Below are 27,576 nucleotides of genomic sequence, written 5' to 3' on the forward strand. Positions count from 1 at the left end.
ACTTGCATGTTTATCTGCCAACACAATAAGTGTACTTGATATGTCTCTTCTTCTGTAGAAGCACACCACCTTTGCTTCCACATTTCCATTGGCAGTCTGAAAAAGGAAAAAGATAATAACTGAATAGAAACCAAAACTTGAACTGTACGTACTTAATTAGAAAACTTCATAAATAATCAGGAATTTTGCCACACAGGCTACCTAACATCATCATCTAGCATGCTCCATCTGCCCAGACTTTATCTAAAACACTACCTCTAGTGGGATCCATTCTAGAGAACAGGAATAGGTTTGGCCCTTCACTCCCAATTGTTTCTGCAGGATCACCATTTTAAGCAGTCACAGATTTTTCAAGGGGTGAGAAAAATCACTTACCTGCAGGTACAGCATACCAACAAGCCACTTTGCTACTTTCCAGGTGATGCCTGCATTTAGCAGAATGCAAAAGCATCTTTACAATCCTAATAAAAGTAGCTGTGAAATATAACAGAATTCAGGTTTAGGCTGTTCTCCAAACTCAGTAGGACAGCAGAAAAGCAAGAAAGAACACAGTCATTATTGCTCTCACAAAAGAAGTTCCATAATGTTTCCTTTCTCTGACAGCACTGGCAGGTAAACCATGACCAACACAAGAATTATTCTAAAAGGAGAACAAAGGAAGCTGCACCAGGCAATAAACTCTACACCAGTGGCAACATACAAAGAGGTCAGATTTTTTGAATGGTTTGGGATTTTTTTTTTTTTCTTAAAACTCTTAAAATGAGTTCGGTGATGAATTTCTTGTAAGATGATAGCTGCTGAATTATGAAGCTGGCTTTATACAGACTCTAAAGGAAGTACACCTACTGGTTTGAAACAGACCCAGCCAACCTATTGTTTCCAAAATAAGTCAATAATTAATGAAAATGTAACTTAAAAGAGTTGTCTCCTACTATTGAAGAGTCCTTGAAAACCAGAATGATGGCACACAGTTTAAGAAACTAGAAGATTGAGATACTTGAGATACGAATTCCCCTCCAGGAAGTCTCCAAAAAAGGTAGTGGACCAGCAATCTGTCCACAAGGAAACAAACAGAACAAAAACTGATATACACGCTTGTTGCTAAGTTGTAAAGGGAGGAAAAGTTTTATCTCTGATAACAACAGTTTTCCTAACACACACAAAAAAAATCAGAGAATACATGTGCGCTCAAATATTTTCCCTTGCAGCCTACCAGTTTTGTACAGAACCTGTGGAATTTCTATCCTTTTCTGTTAAGTAATCAAGAACTTTTAAATTTTGAGGAAATACAACACAAAACCAGTAGTCATCTTGCAGCTGTCTGTGTTTTAACAACGTTGAATTATGCACTTTGGTTAATTGTCTGGCCTTCATTTACAGTCAGTGAAAACAAATGCAACTTGAGATATGATTCATTTCAACCCGAAAGACCCATTTCAAAGAACAGGTCAGAGAAATTACAATTTAAGCAAGAGTTGCTCTAAATGAGAGATCCAGGCTAAAGAACCATTATTTTTAAAGAGGGGAAACGGAAGAAAGGTAGGGACGGGACCGACCCCACAAGAAAACCCGACACACTTCTGCAACCTGTAACTGATGGAATACAGCCACTAACATAACATCCCAATGGATCCACTGGGAACATGTTAAGGAAGTTCCTATTATTTCCTTAATGGAAGAGACACGAAGTATTCTGAAAAAGATCTACACTAAAAAGAAGGGGTTACAAGGATGCCCTAAACTTCAAGTTCTTTGTCATGTTGATATATTTTCCCCTCCAAATAACTGTTTCAGAAAGGCATGTTTTTCCATCCCTGTTGGCTGAAGAAAACACCCTATTTTTAGGCAGTTAATTTAAATTCAACACCAAAACAGCAACATTACACTCCTTCTGTATAGGCTGTAAAGCACACACTGGTATTAAACCTCAAAACGGTGTGTTTAGGACACAGCTAATGGCTTCAGATCAGTCTTCCCTCCTCAACCAGGTAAAATTTCAGCATTGAAGACTTCAGCTGGCTTCCCACATGCAACCCATCATGCCTGCTTTTTAAATTTAAAGAAGGGGAAATCTGGCAAATGAAATAATACACTGACCCAAAAGACAACTAAAGAAAACAGTCTGAGGAAGCACCTAATAGCTCCAACTCTTCCTCTTGAGTGGCACTCCCCCAAGAAAAACCAAATTACAAAGCTCTCCATCCTCCTGGGAAGCTCTTATTTTGTCTTCCTACCGCCTGATCAGGGCACAGAAGACCAGCAAAAACCTCCTGCCCTATAGGTGGGCATAATCACCTTGAGAATGACCTCCAGTTGATGCTCTGCCCTTTCATGCCAAAAGAGAACAATCTAGCAGGTCTCAGTGTTTCAGAAAATCATCACAACAAAAGTATTTTAAGCTACTAATTACCAGAGAACTGATAAAGATTTGTTTTGATTTTAATCAAATCAAACAGATCATAAATTAAATCAGCTTCAAAGACTTGATGGCAAGAATTGTTTACCTTATTGAGTTCTTCTATTCTTCGTATCAAATATGGGTTACTCGAAGAATTTTCAAAGTAGACGTAATCTGACAAAAGAAAAAAGATTCTTTAAAATATGAGCTGCTAAAAATCAAATAAAAAGCCCACATGTATACCTGCTAAGGACACCATACCAAATTAATTTCTTGGCACAAGCAGCACTTCAAAATGTTCCCACTCAGTCCTGGATTTTAGGCGAGGAAATACAAAATCCATACCAGTATAAGAAACAAACATGGGTGCAATCTGAAGACCATTAACTCACTTTCCAAAAAACAGAGCTCTATTATCTGCCTGTACAGCGGGAAAGCAAAGCATATGATGGTCTGTCTCCCCTGATCAGGTTATTTCGTTTTGATCACAATGTTTTCTTTACTTGCCTCCTTTTCTTTCATACAAAAATCCAGCCGCAACACGCTATCCTTCCTCTTCCCCCCAGCTCAGCTTCATCATACAGCCCAGTTACTTACACTACAAATTGCTCCATTCTTTCTCTCTTATCTTTTCTTCTACTTCCTGCTCTTTTACACCCACATTATCCCAGAATAACCTCGACAGAACTCTTATGTTGTAAAGCCAAATAGGTCAGAAATGCTCATATTCAAGCAGGATAAACATCTTCAACCAGAGGGCAAAAAGGCAGCTCTTTGCTAAGGTGGTGCTGTCACAAAGCCCTCAGAGAGGCACCAAGGACTGCCATACGAATAGCTCAGCATTGCTAAGCTCCAAGCTTTAACGCTTCTCACAAAAACAGAAACTCGAGAGTCTTGAGCAGACCTGGCCTTTGTCACCCAGAACTCCTCAAGCAAGCCTTCAGCCTTCACCGAGGCGAGGAGAGGGCTGAATTCAGGCCCCCCAGCAGCCGCCCACCCTTGGGTGCTGGCCTTGGGGGCAGTCCTGACCTGCCACGGCTTTCTCATGCGCTCAGATCTGAGAATGATCCCTCCAAAGATATTCTAGCCGATTTAAGACGATTTCCCTTCAGATGTCCCAGTTTATTTGTATTTGGAGCAAAACATCCATAGCCTTCGGGGCTCCACTCAGGTAATCCTCTGAAATGAGCACATTAGCATGACTCTCCACTGCTAAATGGGTGTTTAGCGGTGCTAAATACAGACAACTACTTAAGCTGTTAGCTTCAGTCTTCCTAAAATGCCTCCTAAAAGGGCAGTGATGGATGCTGTTAACTCTTCCTCTGGGCTGGGGAAGAGTCATCCTCCAAAACCTCCTCCCCAGCTCCACCACAGAGCAGGTTCCTCTCAAAGGCAGCTTCCCTTCAGGCTTCGCACCGGAGAGCGGGCTAAGGAGTCCAGGTAGGCCATGGTTTGTGGAAAAACCTCGCTCTCAGCACCTTACAACAGCCAGGAGCTGGGGTCTGCTGCCCACCACCAGCCAAAGGGCTCAACGCCACCAGAAGCCACAAAACCAGACGGATATGTGGCAGCTCCAGCAATAACTGCTGACTGAAGTAACAGTGACAGACAGTGAGCAATTTACAGGTTAGTGATCAGAGGGAAAAAAAAGTTTACTCCTAAGCAGAAAGCCTCCCCTGGAAGGGCATGGCAGTGGAGGACACAGGGCCTTCGTCTGCCCTGCAGTGCCTCCAAGCTCGGGGGCTGCTTGAGGACCCCCTGCCCACCTCCTGAAGAAGGCCAAGTTCGCTCGGCCTACCCCCTTACCACTCCCAAAACCCCACTTCAGGTACTTCAGCTGAGACCAAACACAAACTCATAGCATTTGTTAGCACTCTGAAGAAATTGAGTCTGAAGGAATGGCAATGGCAGCCTCCGACTTGGAAACACAACCTTGCCTTTACTTCCAGGGGTTTATAGTGAACATCCCAAACCCTTGTAGTTCCTATCACTTTTCTAACAGCTCTTCTGAGTGCGCAACATGTGCGTGTCCACACTAGCAAGCTTTCTACCTCAGGTGAACATTAATGCAATTTTTCAGTTAACTACAGTTCATTGAGTGTCAAAATCTGGCGTGGATTTTAAAAGAAAGTTTATCACAGATCAATGCCTTATAAAAGGCTATCTCAGGGTGATGTCCAACAGTTTTGAGTAGTAAAATCCAAAAAATCTGTTGTTTTGCTAAGCAGTAGGAGTGTCCCCAGACCTGTACCCCACGATCAGTAAGTGCAAACAGCCTTACACAAAGCAGCACACTGCTGGCAGAAAGACAGCAATGAAGATGTCCCACAGGCATTCTTCAAGAGCAGACACATGACGGAGTGTAAAGGGATGTGCTTAGGCCAGTGCTTGATAACTTCATCACAAAATGCACAGCCCAGTACTTCCCAGCCTTGTTTGAGACTAACTGCACAGCTATGTTAAGCATCTCACCAGCACCTCACCGAGACCTGCTTCCCACTGCTCGAGTTACCTGGAGAAGGGTCTGTGCCTCTCTGTGTAACGCAGAGCCCACTGCAAATCACATAAAACAGAATATGCGAGCAGAACAGAGAGGAGCGATTTGCATTTTTTCATACAGACTTTAAATACTTTCATCTAAAATTAAAACGCTATCTTGCGCAGAGAAATGCTCCAGTTGCTCAGTGTGCCACGCATGCAACAAGGAAATTGTGAGTTCAACAAACCACTCTTCAAAACAAGGATGCTTTAGCACATGAGAGCACTCCTCTTAACCTGTTCCATGAGCAGCAAAACCCAGCCAAGGCTGGCTTCCTACACACTGGGATTTAAAGGAGGCACAGCACCATGCTCCGTCGGCCCCTACTCTCCAGAACACCTCCTTTTCCCCTGAGCAGCATTTCCCTTTCCTCTCCAGCCTCTTCCCAACCCACTTCAGTGCATCCTTCTCATACTGCCCACCCAATATGATTAATAATATTCCCAGTTTGCTTCCAAGACAGTAGCTACATCTGTACATGCACAGAGACAGTGGCGAGCAGAAACCCTCCACAGGCTCCCAGCAAAGCAGCTGTCGATGGGAGGCATCCTGTACGTGCACAACTGCCAGTCTGTGCCGTGGGCTGAAGGAGAGGACGGGGAAAGAGACCAAATTAACAAACCTCTAAATAACAGGAAGATGCATGCATCTCAAGTCCTACCACAGAACAGGAAGGAAAGAGTACACTTAAAAAAAAAAAAAAGTCTAGGGACAGGAGAGTAGAGCCTGAAAAAGAGCAAAGCAACAAGTCAGACCTTTCAAACACAACAGGCTGGCTATCCTCATCAATTTATTGGCTTTCCTACCTACATGATCGAAGAAAAGACTAGCTTATCTGCTCTGCATCCCACCAGTACAGCATGCCTCCTTGGAAGCAGCAACTGCCACAAGCACTTCATACGAAGCCCACCCCTCACCAGCCAACCGCCCAAAACAAAGGTGGAGGCTCAATCCCACACCTGCACAGCAGCTCGCAGCTTAAACTCGTAATCCCTGAATTAATCAGCCATGCATCCACACCACGGCTGTAAATAGCAGCATCGCCCTTGCGTATCATGCAATTCTCTATGACCAGGCTAAAGCAGTGACTGAGCAGCGTGGCAATATCAGGAGACAGTAAGGACCATCACATTCCTGCCACAAACTCCAAACTTATTTCTTCCTTTTACCTATGCTGTTATACAACAGAAGTACCTACGTCCCTAGAACAACTCCAAAAGCCTTTCCATCCCCTGCTTTTTTTCCCTGAAGATGAGAATATACACAACTTACTAAAAAGCAATGTTATTATACAGATACTGAACTGCTGAACTAGGATGATGACCTACAGACCACAGAAGATGGAAATATTCCACGAAGGAAGTAAAATAATTGTCCTCAATTAGCAATAAATACAACACTTTCCTTTTGCTCACACATGCTTTTAAGACATCACTGCAAAATTGCTTCCCCCTCTGCCCTCTTTGTGTCAGCTGTTGATTAAGTCTAGGTTGGTCGGCAGAAAAGAAAAACAGAAGGGGGTACTGCAGAAGAAATGAACACGCACTGTCTAGAGGTCATATTTTTATAAGATTAAGCTATGTCTGAGCTACTTAATAACCTTACAGGCTTTTAGGTGATCAAGTTGCAAAAATGCCCAAAAGTATTTTTATCCTTCCCAACTTGCATTTGCCTTTGAGGCTACATGTGCTTTCTGAGGACCTGGCTGAACATTCCTCACCTTGCCTCCCGAAATTCCCCTCGCTGTGTGCCCTGCATTATCCTGCAGCCGTTCTCGGGAAACAAGGGAGGCTGAAGCCTTCCTCTTCCCACACTCACTAGTGCTGCTTGGTACAATGCGAATTTCTAGACGCGTTATAAATTAGTAACTCCAGGGTTGCAAATATCTCCCTTGCCCAATGCACAAAGCTGCTGCCCTGAATTAAAGATGAGCACCAAGAGAGTGGATGAAGTTATGACGACCTGGTTACTTTACGACCTAACTTACAGGAAATGCATGCCTCCTCACAGTCTGGATTTCCGCATCAATTTGGGGTTACTTTCTTTACGTAAGCTCCAGTTTTCAAATTATTCAGCAGCTCGCTCCTGAAGCTGTCAATCACCTTACAGTTTGGGTAATACAATCCATCGTGGTCTATGCTTCTGTGAAAGAGGAGGCTGGAGGAGGCAAGCTGGAGAGGCCAAGCTGCTCGCAGCGTATGAGCCCAGCAATCTCACCCAGGAGAGCCCAGGTCCCACTGCCTTCTGGCTGCTGAAAACCAGCACCACTCAGAAGGTATCACCCCACGAAATGTCTGGTTTCGAGAGAGTTTCAAAAGAGAAAGCCTTACCAGCAGTATTTTCATTACAGGAGATGCAAAACTGCAACAGCTGTTTCTGTTGCTAAAAGGATTAGGCGAGCCAATACACCTAGCAGTACAAAGCAAGCAGATATTTACAATTAATTTCTCTCACAGCTCGACAAAAGGTATCATGCATACTCTGTCAGCACAAGTCCAAGCACGCTTTCCAGACGGCACTAGTACCTTTTCCAGTACCGCAGGCATGGGATGCGTGCTGCCCCAAAAAGGTCCCTGTGCCACGGGCACCGCCACCACCACGGCCCCACTCCTGACAAACGGGCTGGAAGCGGAGCAAAAGAGCACACAACCCTCTGCAGTACCTGCCGAGGGACTTCAGCGAGGGACTTGGCAGAAGCGAGCACCACCTCCTGCAGAAATCCCCAGTCGGACAGCAAACCCTCACCGAGTTTAGCCGGGAGAGGCACCCTGGTTAAATCAAGCTAGATTTGCTCTTCTGACCAAAGTGACCAAGTCAAAAGGCTTACGAGGACAGGGATCAAAATAAATCACCCTTGTGTGAAATCTTTAAGCGAGACACTCGTCTCACAAGGCGCCGTGCTCGCTGGAAGAGCCCAGTGCTCACACGGCGTGCTCCTGAGATTAGCTGCCCGGTCTTGATAAAAACGCTCAGGCAGAACAAACTGGGAAAAATTACCAGAGCGACAAGTCCCTCTCACTGCTGAGGAAGAAAGCCTGGTTTTCAGCAACGGATCAAAATTAACAAACCACTGCACCACTTCCTCGAGCCCGAAGCCTGCAGTAAACTTCCTAGATATAAACGAGCAGCGACGGCCCGGCTCGGGGAGCGCGCGCCCATCCAGAACAGCCATGACCCTGCCCCCGAGCAGGCAGCGGGCACGGTCCCAGGACAGGTGGAAGCAGACAGAGCCTCCCTCGGCCAGGAAGGCCGCCGTCCTAAAGAGCGGCAGCCACAGGCAGGCAGTCAAATCTTTTAGGTCACCGCCAGGTCTAGAGACGTCGCAGACCCTGCTTGATAAGGCTGGGGTGGCTCCGCGCACCAGCAAGGTGACACGCGGCCAAATTATCCTCAGGGACTTCCAGCTTCTCAGGCTGAAGCCTTCCAAAGGAGCTGCTGCAGCCCCGCCCTTGCCCTCACTTAGGGCTTTCCTCCTTCACCTGGGCAGCCAGCAGCCTGCTTGGCTTTCGCGGAGCAGGACGCCTCGGTTCGCTCCTACAGCTTCCCAGGCGTGGTGGACACCAAGGGCTGGCCGACACAGGGCGTTATGCGAGCACGCTCCCTCCAAAGCAGCAGTTCCGTCTAGTTAATTACACGCTGACGTTACACACATAGAAAATCTCCTTTTACAACGCTGTTTTGTCATTATGTTAAATTTGTTTCTGCTTTTACCCTCCTGGAGGGCATGCAGGCGGTGTAACAAGGGTGCCTGTACGGCCCCGAGCCTATAGGGACACATTAGGAAGACAACATCCTCGGTATTAAATACATCAGCATATCGCCCATGCGCCAAGCACTTTGGTGGTGAGCAAGCATAGAGCCTCTCCAGATTCTATCTGCTCTGATAATACGCTGTAAAACATCCAAAAATGACTTTGAAGATGTATGTTATGTATACAAGGATATACAGTGTGCTCAGCTCGACTTCCCCTTTTCAACCATTTTCCAAGAAAAACATGACTTAAAAGAATGCTGGGGCTGTAAGATGAGTCAGGATACGTGCAAGGAAAAGACAGCTCAGTTTCATTTAATAAACTAAAGCCTCTACTACTGCCTATCAAATCCCAAGCACGCATCTACATCCATATACATGCAGGAGCAGCTCAGGACTGCTTTGTTCTAAAGGAAGTTGAGCCTCACGTATTCACCGCACATGGCAGAAGTCCATGTTCTCACTTTCACGCTAACTTCTGCTCTATTTTCAATAATAAAACAGAGCACAAGCTGCCATTCCAGCCCCCAACGGTGAGAATAAAGAAGAAATTGGTTAATTCATAAATACCAAAGTACTTGTTGCCAAGTCCTCACGAACCACGCACCTGTACAAAGGTGGGCAGAAGCTAATAAGCTGTGTAAATATCAGTACTTGGTCCATACTTAACACCGAGTCAGAGTGCTTGTGAGGAACAGGTGGTTGATTTTCCCTGAGTTTGTTAATCCATCTCTTTTCCAGGTGCTCAATCTCTTATCTCTAAAGGTGAGTTGCCTTGACGAAGGTGATTAAAACCCTGAGTATTGAGAAGCAGGAACAGGTTTTTACCTCCTCCCCTTAAGAATTCCCAAGCTGTAAAATGTTCAAGCAGCAAGGATTACGTACACACATCAATCCTCCTCACTTGCCTCCAAAAACCCAGGTTTGAAATTCCCCAAACTGTAACCTTATGGTAGGAGCAACCCCTTGCAAGGTCCATGTAACAGGACTATGGATTATGCACAGACCTATAGAACACCTGATACAAACTCTTCTCGATGAAAGCTCTTCTGAATTGATAAAAGGAACTGAAAACAAAAACCAAAATCCACTCCAAAGGACCTGTAATGGTTCCAAACAAAAACAAATAACCGCCACAGAGCTCCTTCCTCAAGGTAAGAAATAACTCTCTACCTTTTTGGAGCAAAAAATATCTAAGTTAATGCCATGCAACTTGCTTGGACAAACTGACAGTTGCTTGATCCAGTTTTAACTATGAGACATTAAGGGATTTGGAACTTCCCAAAGGTTTTCTGTTCTTTGTTTTCTGTCATGTCAAAGGAGGGGGGGAAGAAAAAATTCCTGTCCAGCTACCTCATCCTTTTTTTTTTTTTGTATGATTCTTAGTGAAACAAGGTTTATGCAACTCCATTATCCATGCATTAGTTCTTCTCTATTAACTCCTGAACCCTTTGTTCACTTTCAAACATTTCGCAGAGGAACAGAAGTCTCAAAGATAATTAAGTTCTGATCGCTGGTCCCTATCTGAAAAACGGAGACACTAAAAACTACGAGTGAGGAAGGTAAGACAGACAAAGATATGAAACGGTTCCCATTTCAGAAACAATTAATAGACTAGATTTTAAAGCAAATCCCTGGAGGCTCCCCAGCGTTTGGGGGAATTACCAGAAGTGCTTGCTTTCTTAGGCACCTCCCAACACCGCTACTGCCAGGGCTGTTCAGGGCAGGTCCCGGGCTCGATTAACTTCTGATTTGATTCATTACGACCAAGTGCATTCCCAAAAGTTCACTGTCTCCGCCAAGGAAGGAAGCAGGCATTCTGCTAGCAGCAGCCATCTAGAGACCTGAGATCACAGCTCTGGACACAGCACAGAGCTTGTACGGTGAGAAAGAGGTGGTGGATGGCAGTGGTACGTCACGGGTCCCGGCCCTGAGGTAAGAACTATGCCATGCCGAAATAACCGCTACTGGAGACGCCAGCTGAAAGGTACGGTAGGGAGACTGTGTACAAACAAGACTCCAAAAGTGAATGTTCGAGAAACCTGGAAATAAAATCAAGTTTCCAGAGTACTTTCCTGAGGATAAGGGAGCGATTCTGCTCCTAGAAACCAGCTGTAGAGCAGCCCAAGGAAACCCATTCCAACCAGCCCCCCCATGCCCCAGCTGTAACCGAGGCACGTTTGCATGCAGCGCCGACCTTCGGGTTCACCGAGTCAACTCCCTGCGGGCCGACAGTACGCTACGTATTCCTGGAAAAACACCACTTCTTCCCTGCTTTACAGAAGATACTTAAGCATGACTTGAAGTCCCCTGGACACAAGAGCAGTCCTCTGTTCTGTAGTACCTCTTCTGCCACTGCAGTTCCCAAGGATGTGGCTATACGACCGCTTTCTCCAGGAGCGGTTGTGAGCCTCTCATTTCAGCTGGGCCAGTACAAGTCTTTGTGGGGCAACGCCACAGACCTGGCAATGGAATGAGCCCAGGCTTAAAACCAAAAATCCTTCCCAAAAGCTGGATTGGAAGGGACGACCAGGATGGTTTAATTTACAGCTAAGTCACAGACACGCCTAATAGACAGAGAAACCAGGTGGAAGAGAACTCCTTGGGGGTTCTTTCGGAGGGCAGGCACGGGAGACAAGTATCCTCAAACCACACCCAGACACTGGGCTGCTCTTGCAGCCAAGAGAACAGCCTGTCCCACTGCACCTCTCCTTGCTAAGGGCAGGGAATAAAAACACTCTTTTCCAAGAGGTAGATACTCGGGCAGTGCAGACAAATCAGAAGAAAACAGCTTCACGTTCCCTGCAAGTATCCCAAGAGCTGCAAAACAAGAACCTCTGAAGTACTTGGACACAGAGTTTGGTATCACCCTCATGAAATAATAAAAAAAAAAAAAAAAAAAAGTTTTTTGGGGTGGGCTGTTTTGTTTTTTTTAAAGAGCAATGCTTGACTTCGGTTAGCCACCATGAATTAACTGCTTGGGTCACAGCATGACAGCATATTAAGTGCAGGAGCAGGGTGTGAGTGCCAGGCCAAAAACATCATGGCTCCACAATGTAAGTCACGGATGCAGTATAAACTGCTGCCATAGCTTTGCAGACGTTTCTTCAAACAAGAGTGCCAGTGCAGCTGATTCATCCCCCGCCCTCCCGTACCACCCCCTCGAGTTGTGACAGCTTCGCCTTGGATGGAAGGAGCAAGGCACACACGGGGGAAACCCGGCCAGGAACTCACCCGGTTGAAAAAGCATGTCTGAACCAAAGCAGTGCCCCGATGTGCTTCGCCACACCGTGCTGAGCGGCGTGAGCCCAGCCAAGGAAGCGCCACGAGGACAGCGCCGAGCACCCCCCAGCAGGCGCTGCTCGAATTGACGCCGCTACCCGAAGCAGCGGCCACAGGAACCGTCTCGCTCGGCTGCCTCGAATTTGCTCAGATGTTGACAGCTTCGCCCTGTAACGACAAGCTCCGTGCTAAATGGGGAATCGCCCGCTCACAGCGCGCCGGCTTCATGCTTGGTCGAGTGTCGGCCGTCCTCTTCCTCTCACGTAGCAGCACGACGTCCCCAAGTTAGCTGGGGCGCACCGTGCAGGGTTTATCACAGCCCTTACCGTGGGCCGCGGCCGATGCAGATCACATCTGGCAATCTGGCAGCGCAGGACCAGGACCATGAAAGCACAGGCACCATCAAGACTAAGCAGCTTGCAAGTAACACGTGGAAGAGACAGGAGAAGCCTAAATTTTCCTTTTTTTGCTTGCAAAACGCTTTAAAGCTGCCAACTAGCTTCTCCTTATCGCAGTTAACCTCGTACATCAATGACAAGAGAAATTATCTCAAGAACACTCCTCCTGCTTAAAGATGATCCAGCCCAAGAGCCAGAAAATCACTCTGCTTGCTACGCAGCCCTAAATTTTCGTGGGTCCTGCATGGGTCCTTCTAGAGGCGGCTCCTCCTGCTGCCTCCCTCGTGCCAGCGAGCAGAGACATGGGGTTAGTTGGGAGCACCAAAAAGGAGCGTGTGAAACCTGCACGAGACGACGAGGAAAACCTCATTCTTCGAGACTGGAGCTTCCCCTTACGGTAGCGTGGGGATAACAAATTGAGGAAGTCTTCAGGTTTGCCACGAGGTACTGCTCGCCCCGACATCCCGCGGGCACACGAGATCTGTAAAAAAGGACAAATCCCCATGCCGGCAGCAAACCAGACACAGATCAGCAGCATTGCTTGAGGGGCCTCCTCCGCTCAGCCAGGCCCAGGTCTCACCCAGCCTTCAGAGTCTATACGTAAATAACATTTTTCAGGGAGGTTGAGATGAAATCTCAAGTCTTTTGTGAAGCAAACGAAGTAAATCAGAAGCGATTAGACTATTCTCTTTCCAGGACGAACTCTTGACTGAGATTCCAGTGGTTTCAGCACATCTTGAGGCACCAAATCGGGTTTGATGCATTAAGTAACCTCCCCAAAAGCCCGGTGTGTAAGAGGAGCAGGAGCAGCACAAGGAAGACGTGGCATTTCCTGAAGCTTCCAAAAAGGGCACTTTTTTTCCTTAAGTTCATCTTGGGCTTTACAGTCTATTTAAACAAACTTGGTGAAGCGCAGAAAGAAGAAGGTTGCCACAAATATTCCGAGAGTAAATTTTGCCATGCTTGAGAATCCAGCACCAATTTTGATGATCTTGCAATGCATTAAACTCCTGAAACTGCCATACTGCATATCCTACAGGACAACACGAGGAACTTCCCTGTCTGCAACTGGGAACAAATTAAATTATTCATCTACACACAAGAGTTCAACCCCCTTTGAACCACGGCATAACAAAGTTCCTTTTAAAATACGTCTGTTGTGTTGTTTTTTTTTTAATGTGAAAAATTCCTCAGTCTTCCCCTACTGAAATGCTTTCTTACACATTAAACAATTACAGTGGGAACTCATTAGTTCTTGTTAGCAACAGAAAGTCCAAAAGCCCAAATTTGGTTTTACAAGTTGAAGAGGAGAGGAGGAACCAAATGGGACTTTAAAACACACTTTGAAGCAGGGCTTCTTTGTATATTAGAGCTACAGCAGCAAGCTCTGACACAGTGAGGACCTGGAAGTGCAGTACCCTACAAAAGCATCTTTCCCAACTACTCCGGTTACCTGAATTCCACTGGAAACTCAGGCAAGACTGGTAAAAGGCTCGGCCAGCTACCTCCTTGGGAACATGAAAAAATAACAATTTTGTGAAGAAATAAGATGCAGTGTAAGATCCTGGTGCAGAAGTGACACTGACTTAACAGATCACTTCTTGTCAGAAGAGGCGCAAAACTAGATGGAGGTGACTCCAACAGCTTATATCCGCTTTCAAGCAACCCCAAACTAACCCAGGAGTAGTTTAGAAGCTGAATTAAAAACAGTAGCAACCACCTTATTCCTTTCTTGCCCTGCTCAGAAGAGATGAGGTGTTTTTATTTATTTAAAGTTGGGAAACTTCAACATCAGAAGTTGCTGCTATAAAAACAGCAGCTAGATGCAGGTTCCTTCCATTCACACACAACCCAAATCTCACTAGCTAAAAGGAAAGACATTTTTTCCTCAAGGAATTATAGAAAAGGGACTTATCAAGTGCCTTCACTTATCAGGTGTCTGTCATCCACCATCGCTGGAAGGCAAAACAGGCAGACACGACCAACGGGATGGAGGAAGCAGCAGGGGAGGAGCGCTGCAGCTCAGCTCGGCTGCCCACAAAAGCCCAGGGGAGCTGCCAGCCCCCAGCCAGCCGGGGGTGTCCCCAGCCAGCCCCCAGCACCCCGAGTTGCCAAAAAGCACCCAGCAGAAGCCCCCTACACCACAGTGCTGGATCTCCACCAGGCCAGCAGCACCCGTCTGCCCAGAGAGGTGTCCGGGAACTACAGCAGGCACCCGGCAGGCGCCGTCCTGCTGGCACAGGGAGGGGAGAAGCCACATTCCCCCACGGGGCAGGAGCTGACCAGGTGCTCGCACTGCGTCTTGCCAAGGGCACGTGGCTGCACAGCTCCACGGAGCGCATCCACATGAGCCTTACACATCAGCTGGGCACGCCGAAGCTGTCTAACACCTCCGCATCATGCCACGTTTCTTAACATCTTTCTTTCACCAAGGCAGCCCCGCCTGGGGGAGAGGGAAAGGAAGACTGCGGAACACAAGATAAACTTTGGTGTAGCTAGAAACAGCTAAAGGAAAAGGTGAGGAAACCCAGTGGCTGAAACGGGATGAGTTAGAAGCTGTCCTATATCCATTAGGACCACCAACTGCAGAAACCTATTAGTAAGTTGCGAGAACAAACTCATTTTTATTACCTTTACTAATTATACCTCTCTCCACTAAGCCCACTCTCAGCTCAAGTTACTTTCAGCTCAAAGTTAGTAACACAAAAATCGGTAAGTGAAAAGACAGCTCACCCGAGCCTGTGCTCCTGGAGCAGCACTCCCGCTAACCCTCCTGCAACCCCAAATACATACATGCTGCTAATAAAGAAGGGGGACAGAAGAGGGTTTACACGTGCCCCTGTAGCTAAATTATCTGGATTACGTGCTTTAGGCCTAGACTCAATAACGTGCATCTTACCAGCTCCGTACCCAAGTTTTTTACCAGGAAAAGCACGGAAAATTATTACTGACATCGCTATGATGTCAAGAGGACAAATTCAGCCATCCTTAGTAGCTCTCAGGCAATACTAGCAGCCACGAGAAGTTTGGACTCCAGGCTGTGGTATGTAACTGGATGGGGGCAGGCCAAACCTGGTCCCCAGTGGTGCATTAGTTAACACCCTTAATTAACAGAGCAACGGCGTCACGCTGCCATGCCTAAAAATTCTGGGGACGGTTACACTGAAATGAGAAGTTTGCCCGCAGCACGGACAGGCGCACCAACGCTGGGTCCAATGCAGCCAGCCCGGGGGGAAGCAGCAGTTAGGTGGTGGAGCTGCATCTCCGGCACGCTGCAATACAGCTGCTGGGAAGCTCAGAGCCCACGCGGGGTCGGGGCATCACTTACCTTCAGCGCGGTGGACGCAGGTGGCACACGTGTGCCCGACTGACCTAGGATCATAGACATGCCACTCCAACACACCTTCAGTGCACTACAAACTCAAAAGCAGCCCTCACTTTCTAACCTAGCACGCTCCCAAGCAAGCGGGTAACTCTTAAGCCAAGAACACACAAAAAGCTTTTCATCTAAAAGCATAAATCGACATTTGCCTCAGCAGAAGTGTTGGCTTCAGCGGTTCTTCCTCCATCCTTCCTCTCCTTTCTTTCCCCATCCATCCCCTTGTTCCCAGCCCTCCCACTGAGCCCATTCAGCTGTTCGCACAGTCCCACGGGCAGCCAGATCGGGTGCCTGATACAGATTAAAAATAATCCCGGAAAAACACAAAGCGCGAGGAGGAGGAAAGGTGGAAGGATTCGAGTTCCTCGAATCGCTGCAAGATGGAAACGCAGAAAATCGTCGTTCCACTGCGTCGAGGGAATGCCACAAGCCTGCAGCGGGGCTCAGTCACTTGCAGCCACCAACGAAACGCTCGTGCTGCGGTTAAACTCTCCCGGAGAAGGTGCAGATGAGACAGCGTTGAGAAGGGAAGCCTCCTGGTGCCGAGACAACCCGCTCTCTTCCAGGCAGCTGACACAGCACTCTCCTGGAGGGAGGCTGGCACTAGCTGGAACAATGAGCATCTCTCCCACATGCATTTTTTCATCAGAGGCCCCAGACTCCAGCCCAGCGGTCCCAAGTTTCCTGGACCCGGTGTTTACCCAGCACTCCCATGCGGCCCGCGATCGGGCAGACAGCCGGTCCGCTCCACGGGGCGGCGGGCCAGTGCACCACAACTCCTTCCAGGCGAGGAGAGCCACCTCTCACCACCCTACCATTTATTTCGTGGCTGGATGGCAGCTGTTAGGAAAGTCTTCATTCAGAACATCTTCACCTCTGCTACGCTGGAGGCACACAACTCCAGGAGCTCCTTCGGGGTGAGTAAGCTCCCGTACTTCATTTTGCAAGCTGACAACCCAGCATCTTCACACACATAAAAGTTTTATGTCCCCCCATAAACAGCATTAACTTACAAGAGAGCTATTTGTGTCGGCGCTGACCCCCTGCCCCAGCAGAGGTGCACCAAAAAAAACTCAGCAGGACCACGAAAACCAGTTGCTTTCCCTAGGTGCCAGCAGTCAACTTACCCAGAGCCTTATAACCGCTGACGCGGCAGCCCCGACTCCTGCAGCTCCGCTACGCTGAGAACAAGACCTGGGTGCCCCAGTGCAGGCTGCCAGGCTCCTCTGTAACACAGCTACTGGGCACCAACACTAAAAAATGGCACTTAAAACCAGTCTCTGTCAGAGAAGTGCAACCTACCTACTGGCTTATGAAAATAAGAGTTCACAGCGTTTCACGACCAGGCCAGAAGTGATCACTACATACTCCCAGGAGCATTATTGATCTACGACAAACAAGCTGGTTTTGGCAGCTGTTAGGTCTGGAGTTCGCACACACAATTTGGTAACCACAAGGATAACAGCAGATTATCTGCTGAACGTTTCTCTTCCAGTGGGAAGTCTATGAAATGACGACGCACAAACCCCATTCAGGACTTAATCCTGCCCTGGAGTCCGGACACAACTTCGGTGCGCACAGCTCCCATTAACGGGAGCCACCAGCACCAGGGGCAGAAACAATTCAGTAACACAAACTCCTCTGGCTCACGCCGAACAGAGCCGTCACACAGAAACAGCTGCATCTGCCCATATGTTGATCTTGGTCATATGTCAAACCCAGACTTCATCCATATGTACGGTACCAGAGCACAGTAACTCTGGCCACCGGCCAGCTGCCTTGCCCTCCGCCTGGGAAGGTTACAGAGTAAATCCTGGACGCTGCTCCCAAGCACACCAAGGTGACTGAGACCAGCCAAAATGGATATACCAAAGGCAAATCATGCCCGACTGATCTGACTCACCGCTGAGATGAAAAGACCGGCTCTGTGGCTAAGGAGAGAGCAGGGGTGTTGTAGGTGGCTCGTGTCAAACGCCTCGTAGCCCCCCAGGGGAGCCTTTGAACCAAACTGCTGAGATAAATACTGGGCAGCAAGGTGGGAGGCAGACCGGACGAATGCCGGGCTCCGAGGACTGCGATCAGCAGCACAGCCTTCACCTAGCAGCTAACAGCTTCCCTCGGTACCGACATGGGGCCAGCCGTGGACGTTTTGCGATGGACTGGGACTGCAACGCGCTCGCCAAAAGTTTGGGGAACCAGGAAAAGCATGCCCCATACTGGAGGGCAGGGCTGCTACTCAGAGGGACTTTGACAAGCCAGGAAACGGCTTGACAAGAACCTCAGGAAGTTCAATTAAGGCTAAGCAAAGTCCTGCATCTGGGATGGGATAACTCCCCGCAGCGCCGCAGGCTGACTACAGAGCGTCTCTGTAGAAAAACACCTGGAAAAACAACAAAGTGCCCAAGAGCCAACATGCACCCTCGCAGCAAAGGCGGCCAACATCCCCTCGTGCTGCACCAGCGGGGTGAAGGGACGGGTCCTGCCCCGCCGCTCAGCGCTGGAAAGGCCACCTGGAGAGCCGGCTCCGGCACAGGGACAGGGCACACAGGAGGCACCGAGGTGGGCAGCGCTGGATGTGAAGAGGCAGGTTGGTTCAGCGGAGGTGTCACTGCTGTCACAGCTCGGAGCGGGAGGCGCAGAGCTGGCAGGGCAGGGCTCCTCTCAGAGGTGCACGGGGAGAGGATGAGGGACGAGGGACGCCAGCTGCAACACGAGGAAGTTTTCCCTGGTGGCTGGCTGGGGTTATCTGCCGTAAGTGTGGCGGAACACTTTGGGTAGGGCCCAAATGAAGGATGCCATCCCTGCCTCGTCGTCCTTAGGGATGGCACCACAGGGCGGGCAGGCCCCGAGCGCTCTACAGGACAGCGTGCAGCAGCAGCAGGTGGCCTAGGGACCTGCAGACATCCCTGCCCACCGCCCAGGCGGGTCAGCAGGGAGCACAGCGCAGCCCTTGCCGTGCAGAGTACCAGGGATGGCACAGGGACTCATGCCTGTGACACTAAAAACCAAGCACCAACGATTCCCTTTGCCGCTCGCAGCGGGAACCCAGCTGTGAATTTCCCCAACTCTCCTCGCCCCTCATCCTTCCGCTCTCAGCATCCCCATCCAACACAACGCAACGCACACCACCGGCTTGTAACCGTCCAAGAAACAAAGCCGGGAGAGCCCAAAGGCACACCTCGTCCCTCCACGAAACCAAGCACCAGAAAAAAGTACGGCTGTGACAAAAGAGAGCAAAAATTTCAGAGCACAAAGTAAGGGCAGGCCAAAAAAGCAGAAAAGTAGTCGCCGATGGAGAGCAGCCAGGCAGGATGGCTTGGCCACCTCGGCTGTATTTTCCCCCTCGTTTACTTTACTCTGGTTTTACAGAACTCCGAAGGAAACGGTGTTTGGGGAGGGAGGAAGCCCCCCAGAAGCATCTTCCTGCACATCCTGCGGAGAAAGAAGTTGCAGCGCACACTTTCTGCGAAGGGAAAATGGCTGAGCGCAGATCCACGCCAGACCACCCTCGGTGTTTATCTTCCATAAAATCCACCAGCCAGGGCCCTGTTGCCTCTCCTTTCTGTTGCCGTGAGTTAAAACAAAGGGCAATCAGGCGGGCGGGGGGGAAGAGTAATGGGAGAGCGGGCAGGAGAACGGCGGGGAGGGGAGGGGAGGGAGGGGAGAGATGGGGAGGGAAGGGGAAGGAAGGGGAGAGAAGCAGGGGGGAAGGGAAGGGAAGGGAAGGGAAGGGAAGGGAAGGGAAGGGAAGGGAAGGGAAGGGAAGGGAAGGGAAGGGAAGGGAAGGGAAGGGAAGGGAAGGGAAGGGAAGGGAAGGGAAGGGAAGGGAAGGGAAGGGAAGGGAAGGGAAGGGAAGGGAAGGGAAGGGAAGGGAAGGGAAGGGAAGGGAAGGGAAGGGAAGGGAAGGGAAGGGAAGGGAAGGGAAGGGAAGGGAAGGGAAGGGAAGGGAAGGGAAGGGAAGGGAAGGGAAGGGAAGGGAAGGGAAGGGAAGGCCGGGCAGCCCACCAGCAGCCTGCCCATCTTTGTGCTCGCCTCCCCCCGCGCCCCGACCCCCCAAAGCCCGTCCCCATCCCCAGCCGTGCCCCCGCAGCCCCCCCCAGGGCCCAGCCTCCGCGGGAGGCCCCCCCCGGGCCCCCCCCCCGCGTGTCCCGGCCCCGCTGGAGCCGCGGGAGGGCTCCGGGGGCCGCTCACCTCCGACCCGGTACATGTTGGCGGCCATGGCCGGCTGCGGGCCGCCGCCGCCTCCAGGTGCCGGAGCCGCTGGAAAATGGAGGCTGGGGCGGGCGGGGGAGGGGAGCGCCGAGTTAAAGGGGCCGCGCCGCCCGCCGCCGGGGGGGGAGGGAGAGGAGAGGGAGGGAGAGGAGGAGGAGGAGGCACCGGGAGGGAGGGCAGGGGCCCGGCGGCGGCGGGGAGAGGGAGGGGAAGGGGAAGGACGCGAGGGAGGGAGGGGAGCGGCCTGCGGGAGGCGAGAGGGGAAGGGCGGAGCGCGGCGGGCAGCGCCTGCACACACACACACACAGACACACACACAGCCCGCCTCGCACGCACCCGGCCTGCCTCACACACACACACAGACACACACACAGCACACCCCGCCTCGCACACACTCCACACACTGCCTCACACACACACACACACGCACACCACACACACATAGCCCGCCCGGCCTCACACGGCCCGCCTCACGCGGGCACACGCACGCTCAGCCCTCCTCACACGCTCACAGACCGCCCGTGCGCACACGCAGCCCTCACACACCCAGCCTGTGCTCACACCCAGCCTTCACACGCACACATGTATCACCTGTGCGCACACCCAGCCATCCCCCCCCACACACATATACCACCTGTGTGCACACACAGCCCTCACACATGCACACACAGTGCCTGTACTCACACCCAGCCCTCACACGGGCTCGTGTATCACCTGCGCTTACACTCAGGCCTCTTCACATGCACATACACCACCTGTGCTCACACCAAGCCCTCACATGCACACACATACCACCTGTGCGCACACCCAGCCCTCACATTGGCACATATATCACCTGTGCGCACACCCAGCCGTCTTCACACGCACATGTATCACCCGTGTTCAAAACGGCCCTCACACAGATGCACACCGCCTGTGCTCACACACAGCCCTCACATGCACACATATACCACCTGTGCTCACACCCGGCTCTCACACGCACACCGCCTGTGCTCACACCAGCCCTCTTCACACACACACACACATCACCTGTGCTCAAGCCGTCCCTCACACACACACACACTGCCTGTGCTCACAAGCTCACGCACATATACACCACCTGTGCTCACACCAGCCCTCCTCACGCACATACACACCACCTGTGCTCACACCCAGCCCTCCTCACACGCACACACACCACTTGTGCTCACACCCAGCCAAAAACAGCAGGCCTTTTGCTTCCTGTGAGAGCGACGAGGCTCACGTCCCCACACGCCTGGCCCAAGCCAGGCAGCGAGCCCTGAGCCGGGCCCGGGGCAGTAGAAGAGCCTAGTGCCAAGCGCGGTCCCAGCCCCAGGCCCTACCCATGGTCAGGCCGGGCCTGGCTACAGCCCCCAGGCGACACAGCCATATTCAACACAGCACACAGAGGTGCCAAAATCTCCGTCAGGCCCCACGATCCAGTAGGCCATGCCTCCACCTTCCCAGTATTGCACGGAGTGAGCCAGGAAAGCACGGCTGGCGGTGAAAATCCAAAAACATTCACTCCATGGAGGGTACCACCACGATATTCCCTCCTTTCTGAGCTGGCCCAGGAATGTGTGCCCGCTGAGCCGCTGCAGACACCGCTGTCTGTGCTGCATGCAGGGACCGGCTGCTGCCGCCACTGCTCTGCCGAGCGGAAAATAATTCAGTAGGACACAGAAAAATTATCCAGAATAAATATTTACAAATCGCATCATGGGGCACTTGGTGGTTGCACACCAAGAAGTGGCCAATCATGTGGTGTTGACTGCTCTTTCCAGACGCTAAATTGGTTTTTAAACGATAGCAACAAAAACATGTCAGGACTTCCCTGCTGCTCCTCTTCCACGTTGAGCAATGGCTGTGGTCACCGCCGGGGCATTGTGCAACGGCAGGAGGGCAGCTGGCTCCGGCAGCCGCAGCCTGGGAAGGAGCGGGATCGTCAAGGCCCTGTCTCCCACCGCCAAAACCCAGACCCGCGGGCATCACTGGTTCTCCCCGTGGCAAACGCAGTCCTTCCAGAAAGCCCTTGGTGTGTTTTGAGGGGGCATCTCCTCCATTCGATGCCTTTCATGCGGCACCGAGGGAGCACATCCACTGGGAAAGGCTGAGACCTACAAAAAGAAGATGCCGGCACTTCCAGAGCCCTGTCGGAGGCCACCTGGCCCAAATCAGCTCATCCCAGCACATGTGGGCGAGGGAAGATTTCTGTGCCTATTGCATGCGAGCGGGCACACCCTGGCCCTGAACCACCCTCGCTACACCCAGCTCCATTCCCGTCTTGCTCATCACCCCGCTCTGCTGCTCCCAGGACAGCCCTCCCGCTGCTCGGCGGCAGCAGGGCCTTTCCTGCTGAGCTCAGTGAGGGACCAGGACCGAAAGGTCAGCCCTTCTAATTCCCTTTGCACATATCTTCCCTTGCAGAAGACACGAGTGCATGTCCTGCTCCCTGGTGTTGTGGGGCTGGTCCTCCGCTTTCCTGAAGGGGAGAGGGCAGCGGTGCTGGGAGGGGATGTGCTGTTCCACCAGCTCTGCCCTGGGACACACTGCTGGGCAACTGGAGATACAATGCAAGAAAAAAAAAAGTGATTGGTACTGCAAACATGCTCAACATGGGATTTCCTGCAGCTAAGGCCCCTTGAGGGCAATGAGACGTGCTGGCTGGGAGGAGCTGAGGGCATTCTGAGCCTGCTCGTGCACAGGAGCCAGGAGGCGATTCCTGGAAAGGCTGCTCTGACCACCTTTTCTCTCTCCTCTTCCTTACAGCAGTGGTGAGAAGTTGAACAAAGCACACCGTGGTCCTGCTCACAGTTCCCAGTACCACACACCGTGCACACTGCAGCACCTCACTGCTCCGTCTCCCACACGGCTCCAGAAGAGGACCCAGAGCCCAGTTCCCCCCCCATCTCCCACCCCACGCCCAGGACAGAGGAGAACCGGCCACAATGGGAGCTCAACACCTTGCCTTGAGAGAAGGCCTGCTCCCATCCATGTGTCCTTCTGTGCTGCTGGCTAAGGGACCAGCTGCTGGCAGCAGCTTCCGGGAGCATTTCCTACCAGAGACAACTGCCCCAGTCACGCCAGAACAGCCCCTGCCGAGAGATGACTCAAGGGACGGGTATGTGCTTTCATGTCCAGTTTTATTAGTGTTGCATTAGTACCATAAAATAGTTGACGAGGTCGAGCACGTTGCAGTTTGTTCCAAAAAAAAAAAAGGCTATTTACACTTAATGTCTTCATTACAAAAAAAATAGAACCCAAACAATACAACAATGAAACAGATGGACAACTCAGGAACCTACACAGTGGTAACGTCCCCTGGCGCGCTGCGGTCCGGACAAGGCTCGTGGCACGCAGCAGAGCACAGCACGCGGTACCTGCACTGGCAAGGTGCTTCCCTGTGGCATCTCCGTGGCCGAGGCACGCAGCGGGGCAGGCGATGCTCTGGCCAAGGTGCAAAGCAGCAGCTGACCGCTGTGGCCCGATACCAGAGCTCTTCCTTAAGGAAACCAGTCACCTGCTGCTTTCCAAGTTGGCGTGTCCCCTTCTCCTGTCTGTCCCACAGCCGCCGACTGTCCCTGCAGGAGCACCTCCCCCTGACGGCCCTGCTGAAGAGGCTCCAGAAAACCTCTTGGAGATGCTGCTGCTCAGTTCTGGCCTTCTCCCTACCTACTTGATAAGCCCAGAGGAAGTGTCACACAAAAATGAGTCACCACACAGCTGTCCACCAGACTGAGACCAGAGGAACGGGGACATTGCATCTGACCTAGCTCCAGGAAAGCACCAGGCCCCCCAGCCCGGTGCTGCTGCACAGCAGGACTGCCCTCAGCCCAGGCTCCAGGCTCCCCCGGCACACCCGGCAGCAGAAGGCCATCAGCTCTGCTTCCTCTCACCAGGATTTTCTGAAAATTTGAGGCACCAGGTGCAATGCCCTACGGCCTGGCTCTCCGCTCCCTCCAGCACCCATTACTGGTGAGAAATGACCAGGCAGAGCCATTTGGGGCAAGCTGCAGCTGAATTCCTGCTACCCCTAAGCAGGACGAGGCCTTTGCCGTAATCCCAGGTGAGCAGGGGTCAGCGTGGTGCTCGGCCAAGCTTGATGACTGCACACCAACACCCACATCTCCTCCAGCCCCAGGAAACCTCCAGCCTCCCACCCCTGCCTGCCCTGCACGATAAAGCAGCAAGCATGTGCTAATAACACAGCAAAACACAGCCACGGAGACGGTGGCTCTCCCCAAGCTCATGTGTAATTAAGAGGGACTCCGCAGTTACCGCTGAGATGTAAAGGGTAACGAACTAAGTGAACGGCAACTGCAGTGCTGAGCTACAAAAGCCACCCAAGACCTCTGCAAAATCACCAGCTCAGCAGGAGAGCCAGCAGGTGACCGTCCCGGGCAGGGCCAGGGACAAGCCTTAGTCTCCAAAAAAACAAAACTGGAGGACTGGGAAGCACAAGGTGCAACACGACGCCACAAAAACCTTCCGTCTTTCCTGTGCTCACCAGCACTGATAAACTAGGTCAGCCTCGCGCAGCACAGCAACGAGCCTTTTCTTGAGGCCTCACCTCCGAGCAAGGAGGGGCCCTTCTCCCACCAGCAACTGGGAAGGACACCAACTGTTTCAAGCCCAATCTCACACAGGCTGGTGAGATAACACCGTGGTGTTTCTTCCTTTAAATTGCACCTCTCTCCAAACCCCTCGAGCTGAACATGGGGCTACGCTGTCTCCTGCCCCCAGCCATCCGTCAGTACCCACCGGCTCACACGCAGCCACCTCTCCCCACCACGCTCCCAGCCCCGGTGCTCCCCCTGGCTGGCAGGGACCCCAAATCCTGCTGGGAGAGCAGATCGCCTGGTGGGAGACCTGAGAGCTGCCAGACCAGGAGGACAAGGCTGAGAAGTCTGTCTGTCTCCCTGCACGGGCAAAGGGCTGCACTTCAGAGCAAAGGCAGCTTCCCACAGGGCACAAACACAAGCCCTCAGGCGTGCAGAGCTTCCCGGTGAATTCGGTTGTACAGAGGTGGAACAAAACACAAACCAACGTGAAATGCAACGAGCGCGAGTGCTTCTCTCACACATACACGCACACAGTAGCGCAGGGCAACACACATATGTATAGAGGCAGGACCACGGAAATCCCGCGCTAGCTACCGTCTGTTTCTTTACAGTAGGTTGAAATGCAGAGAGGGGCACAGCCATGCTCCCCCCTCGCTCCCCAGTAAACAAAGTTATTGCAGTCGGTCAGTCTGTCTGTCCCGTCCGTCCCTCCTCCGCAGCAGTAACGCGCTGGCACCGAGCTGCCTGGGCCGCGTGCGGCTCCCAGCGCTGGAAGCCAGCCCAGCCCCTCCTGTAACTCCAGCGTGAGCCTTGAGGAAGAAATCGCACACTGACTAATTTCCTTGAAAAAGCTTTTTTTCGATGCAACAGCCTCAATAAAATTAAAAAAAAAAAAAAAGGGAAAAGTGATGTGCTTATACGCCATCTCCCACGCTGCTGCTGCTAGGCAACGCTACTCAATCCCGCAGCATCAGCTCAGGTCAGCCAGAAATGCACAAACTGGTGGACATGCCACCGTTTGCACCGGAGCTGAGCTCCTGGCACAGGCAGACGGAGGCAGACCTGCCCGCAGACCGCGGGGAGGAGGAGGACCGCAAGCGGACAAGATGGCCTGCCCAGCAGCGTGCCGCTGAGCGTTGGACCGCGTCCTCCTCCCGCGGGTGGCTTGAAGGGAATGCCCAGTCCCCGGCCAGGCAGGGTGCACTTGTGCTGGGAAAGGATTTCGTGAAATCAAAATCAGCGAAGCAGCCCGTGCCCTGAGCTGTGAGAGGCACTCGATCCAGCAGGGATCACGCTCTCGCCTGATGATCCCTTGTTCCCCGTCAGCAGAAGCCCTAAACAGAGCACACCACCAGCGCCCTGCTCAAAGCCACCTGGGCGCTCCCTGTGCAGAGCAGGACAAAGCAAATTCTCCAAGACCTTTAACAACCAAGGGTAACGAGTCAGAGGGAAAAAAACAACAACAACAACAAAAACTGACCAGTGGATGCTGGGAAAGGTTCAAAAGCATCACTGCTCTCTGAAAGCACGTTCTGGAAATGCTTGTGGAGCCAGACCTGCTCACAAGGGGGGACACCCAAAGGACCCCACCAAAAGCTTCAGTCCCTCACCCCGAAAGGCCAGAAACATCTGCTTTTCAACACAGCAGGCACACTCTGCTCCCTAAGCCCCATCCGCCGCCTGCTTCCAGCCCCTCCTGCGAACACCTCGGGAAGCCCAGAGAGCAAAAAGCCACATCCGTAGCACCAGGGCTACCCGGAGCTGCTGCCTGCCACACCGACTCCTTGCGAGAACATCCCCGTGTCCCGGCAGCAGTGAGATGCACAAAGCAAACATAAACACGGCCAGAGCCAGGCCAAAACGAGCCCTGGGCACGAGACACCCCCAAGTCTCACTCCTCCAGCTCCCCCGAGGACACCTTGCTGCCCCAGAGGGACGACGAACCCGCCTGGCTGCATCCTCTCCCGTGTCCCAGCTGTAGCTTCCACTGCAGCTTGGCACTGAACCGCGTGGCAAAGCCTCAGCCCGCAGGCAGTGCCCTGCCAGGGCAAACATCCTGCTGGGGAAGGGATGCAACCCGTGGGGAAATAAATGCCCCTGGGAAGGGACACCCAGAAAGCAGACGGTCAGGGCAACTTCCTGCAGGAGGCCACCTGCCCGCAGCACCCTTTGCTTCTGTTGCAGTCTCGCAGTCCCTGTGAGAAGAAATCCTGGGTGTTAACGCCGGGCACGGTGACAATACACCCAGGCAAAGCCAGCAGCTGGCTCTGGGGAGCACGGCGCAGTCAGAGCAGGACAAAGGCAGAGCGGATAAAGCAGCCCACGCTACCTCACGTGTGCAGTCTGACAGATGGACGGGAAGGCAGCTGGACGTGCAGAGCGCCTTAGCTGGCTCTGACTCCAGCCACTACAGTGATGTATCGCTTCACAGACAACGGCTCATCTTCTGGGTTTGGGGGTGGGTTTTTTTGGCAATTTAATTTTTCCCCTCTCTTATTTTTTATTTATTTTTCTTTTTTTAGAAAGCGTTAAAAAAAATCTGCAGCTATTAAAAAAATCCTTTCCCTTTAGAGGCTGGACGAGGTTTTATTGACAGGTAAATAATCGGTGTGAGTATGTAAATAGCAGCGACCCCACTGACGCGGCGCCCCTCAGCAGCGCAGCCGGCTGCGGGGACGTTGTGACTGGCTCGGTTTGGTCATCGTCACTGACCTGGGACACTGGAGTTCCCTTACACCTAGTGTTTCCCTAATTCCTGTTCCTGCCCAACCCTCCTCAGGTGTCACCTCAGCACAAACACCTGCCTGTCCTCGTGGCGGACTCCGTGCACTGAAGGGCGATCTCCTCTCTAGATCTCCCTAGCTATGCGGTTTGTTTCCCAAACCAGACAGCTGAACTCCCTCCAGCCTCGCTGATCTCTCGTCCTTTGGCAGCAGGAAGAAAGACTGGCCATTGGTTTTGCTAGAAACATGGAGGGAGGGGGCCAAATGCATCGTAACGTGCGTGCTCTTCTGCAAAATCTGTTCAAGCTGATCCGCGGCTCCCCAGCCCACGC

The 27,576-nt window shown here is 51.6% G+C and overlaps 1 protein-coding gene and 1 long non-coding RNA gene across 5 annotated transcripts in view; one reads left to right on the top strand and one right to left on the bottom strand.

Annotated features, from left to right (window-relative positions):
• MTA1 (metastasis associated 1) overlaps positions 1-20,090 on the bottom strand; it is an 82,668-nt gene extending 62,578 nt beyond the window's left edge. For all 4 annotated transcript variants that reach the window (XM_067001353.1, XM_067001354.1, XM_067001352.1 and 1 more), the window contains exons 1-3: positions 19,939-20,090; positions 2,505-2,572; positions 3-96 (exon numbers count right to left, since the gene is read on the bottom strand). In XM_067001353.1, the coding sequence (XP_066857454.1) occupies positions 3-96; positions 2,505-2,572; positions 19,939-19,966 (190 nt within the window). In that variant the 5' untranslated portion in view covers positions 19,967-20,090. The remainder of the gene's footprint in view (positions 1-2; positions 97-2,504; positions 2,573-19,938) is intronic.
• On the top strand, positions 18,966-25,426 carry LOC136791344 (uncharacterized). The gene is made up of 2 exons (XR_010833135.1): positions 18,966-19,317; positions 22,732-25,426. It is a non-coding gene; the product is annotated as an uncharacterized lncRNA (long non-coding RNA).
• Positions 25,427-27,576: the final 2,150 nt, after the last annotated feature.

This window comes from Anser cygnoides, chromosome 8 (genome assembly GCF_040182565.1).
Source record: "Anser cygnoides isolate HZ-2024a breed goose chromosome 8, Taihu_goose_T2T_genome, whole genome shotgun sequence".
Classification (NCBI taxonomy): Eukaryota; Metazoa; Chordata; class Aves; order Anseriformes; family Anatidae; genus Anser; species Anser cygnoides.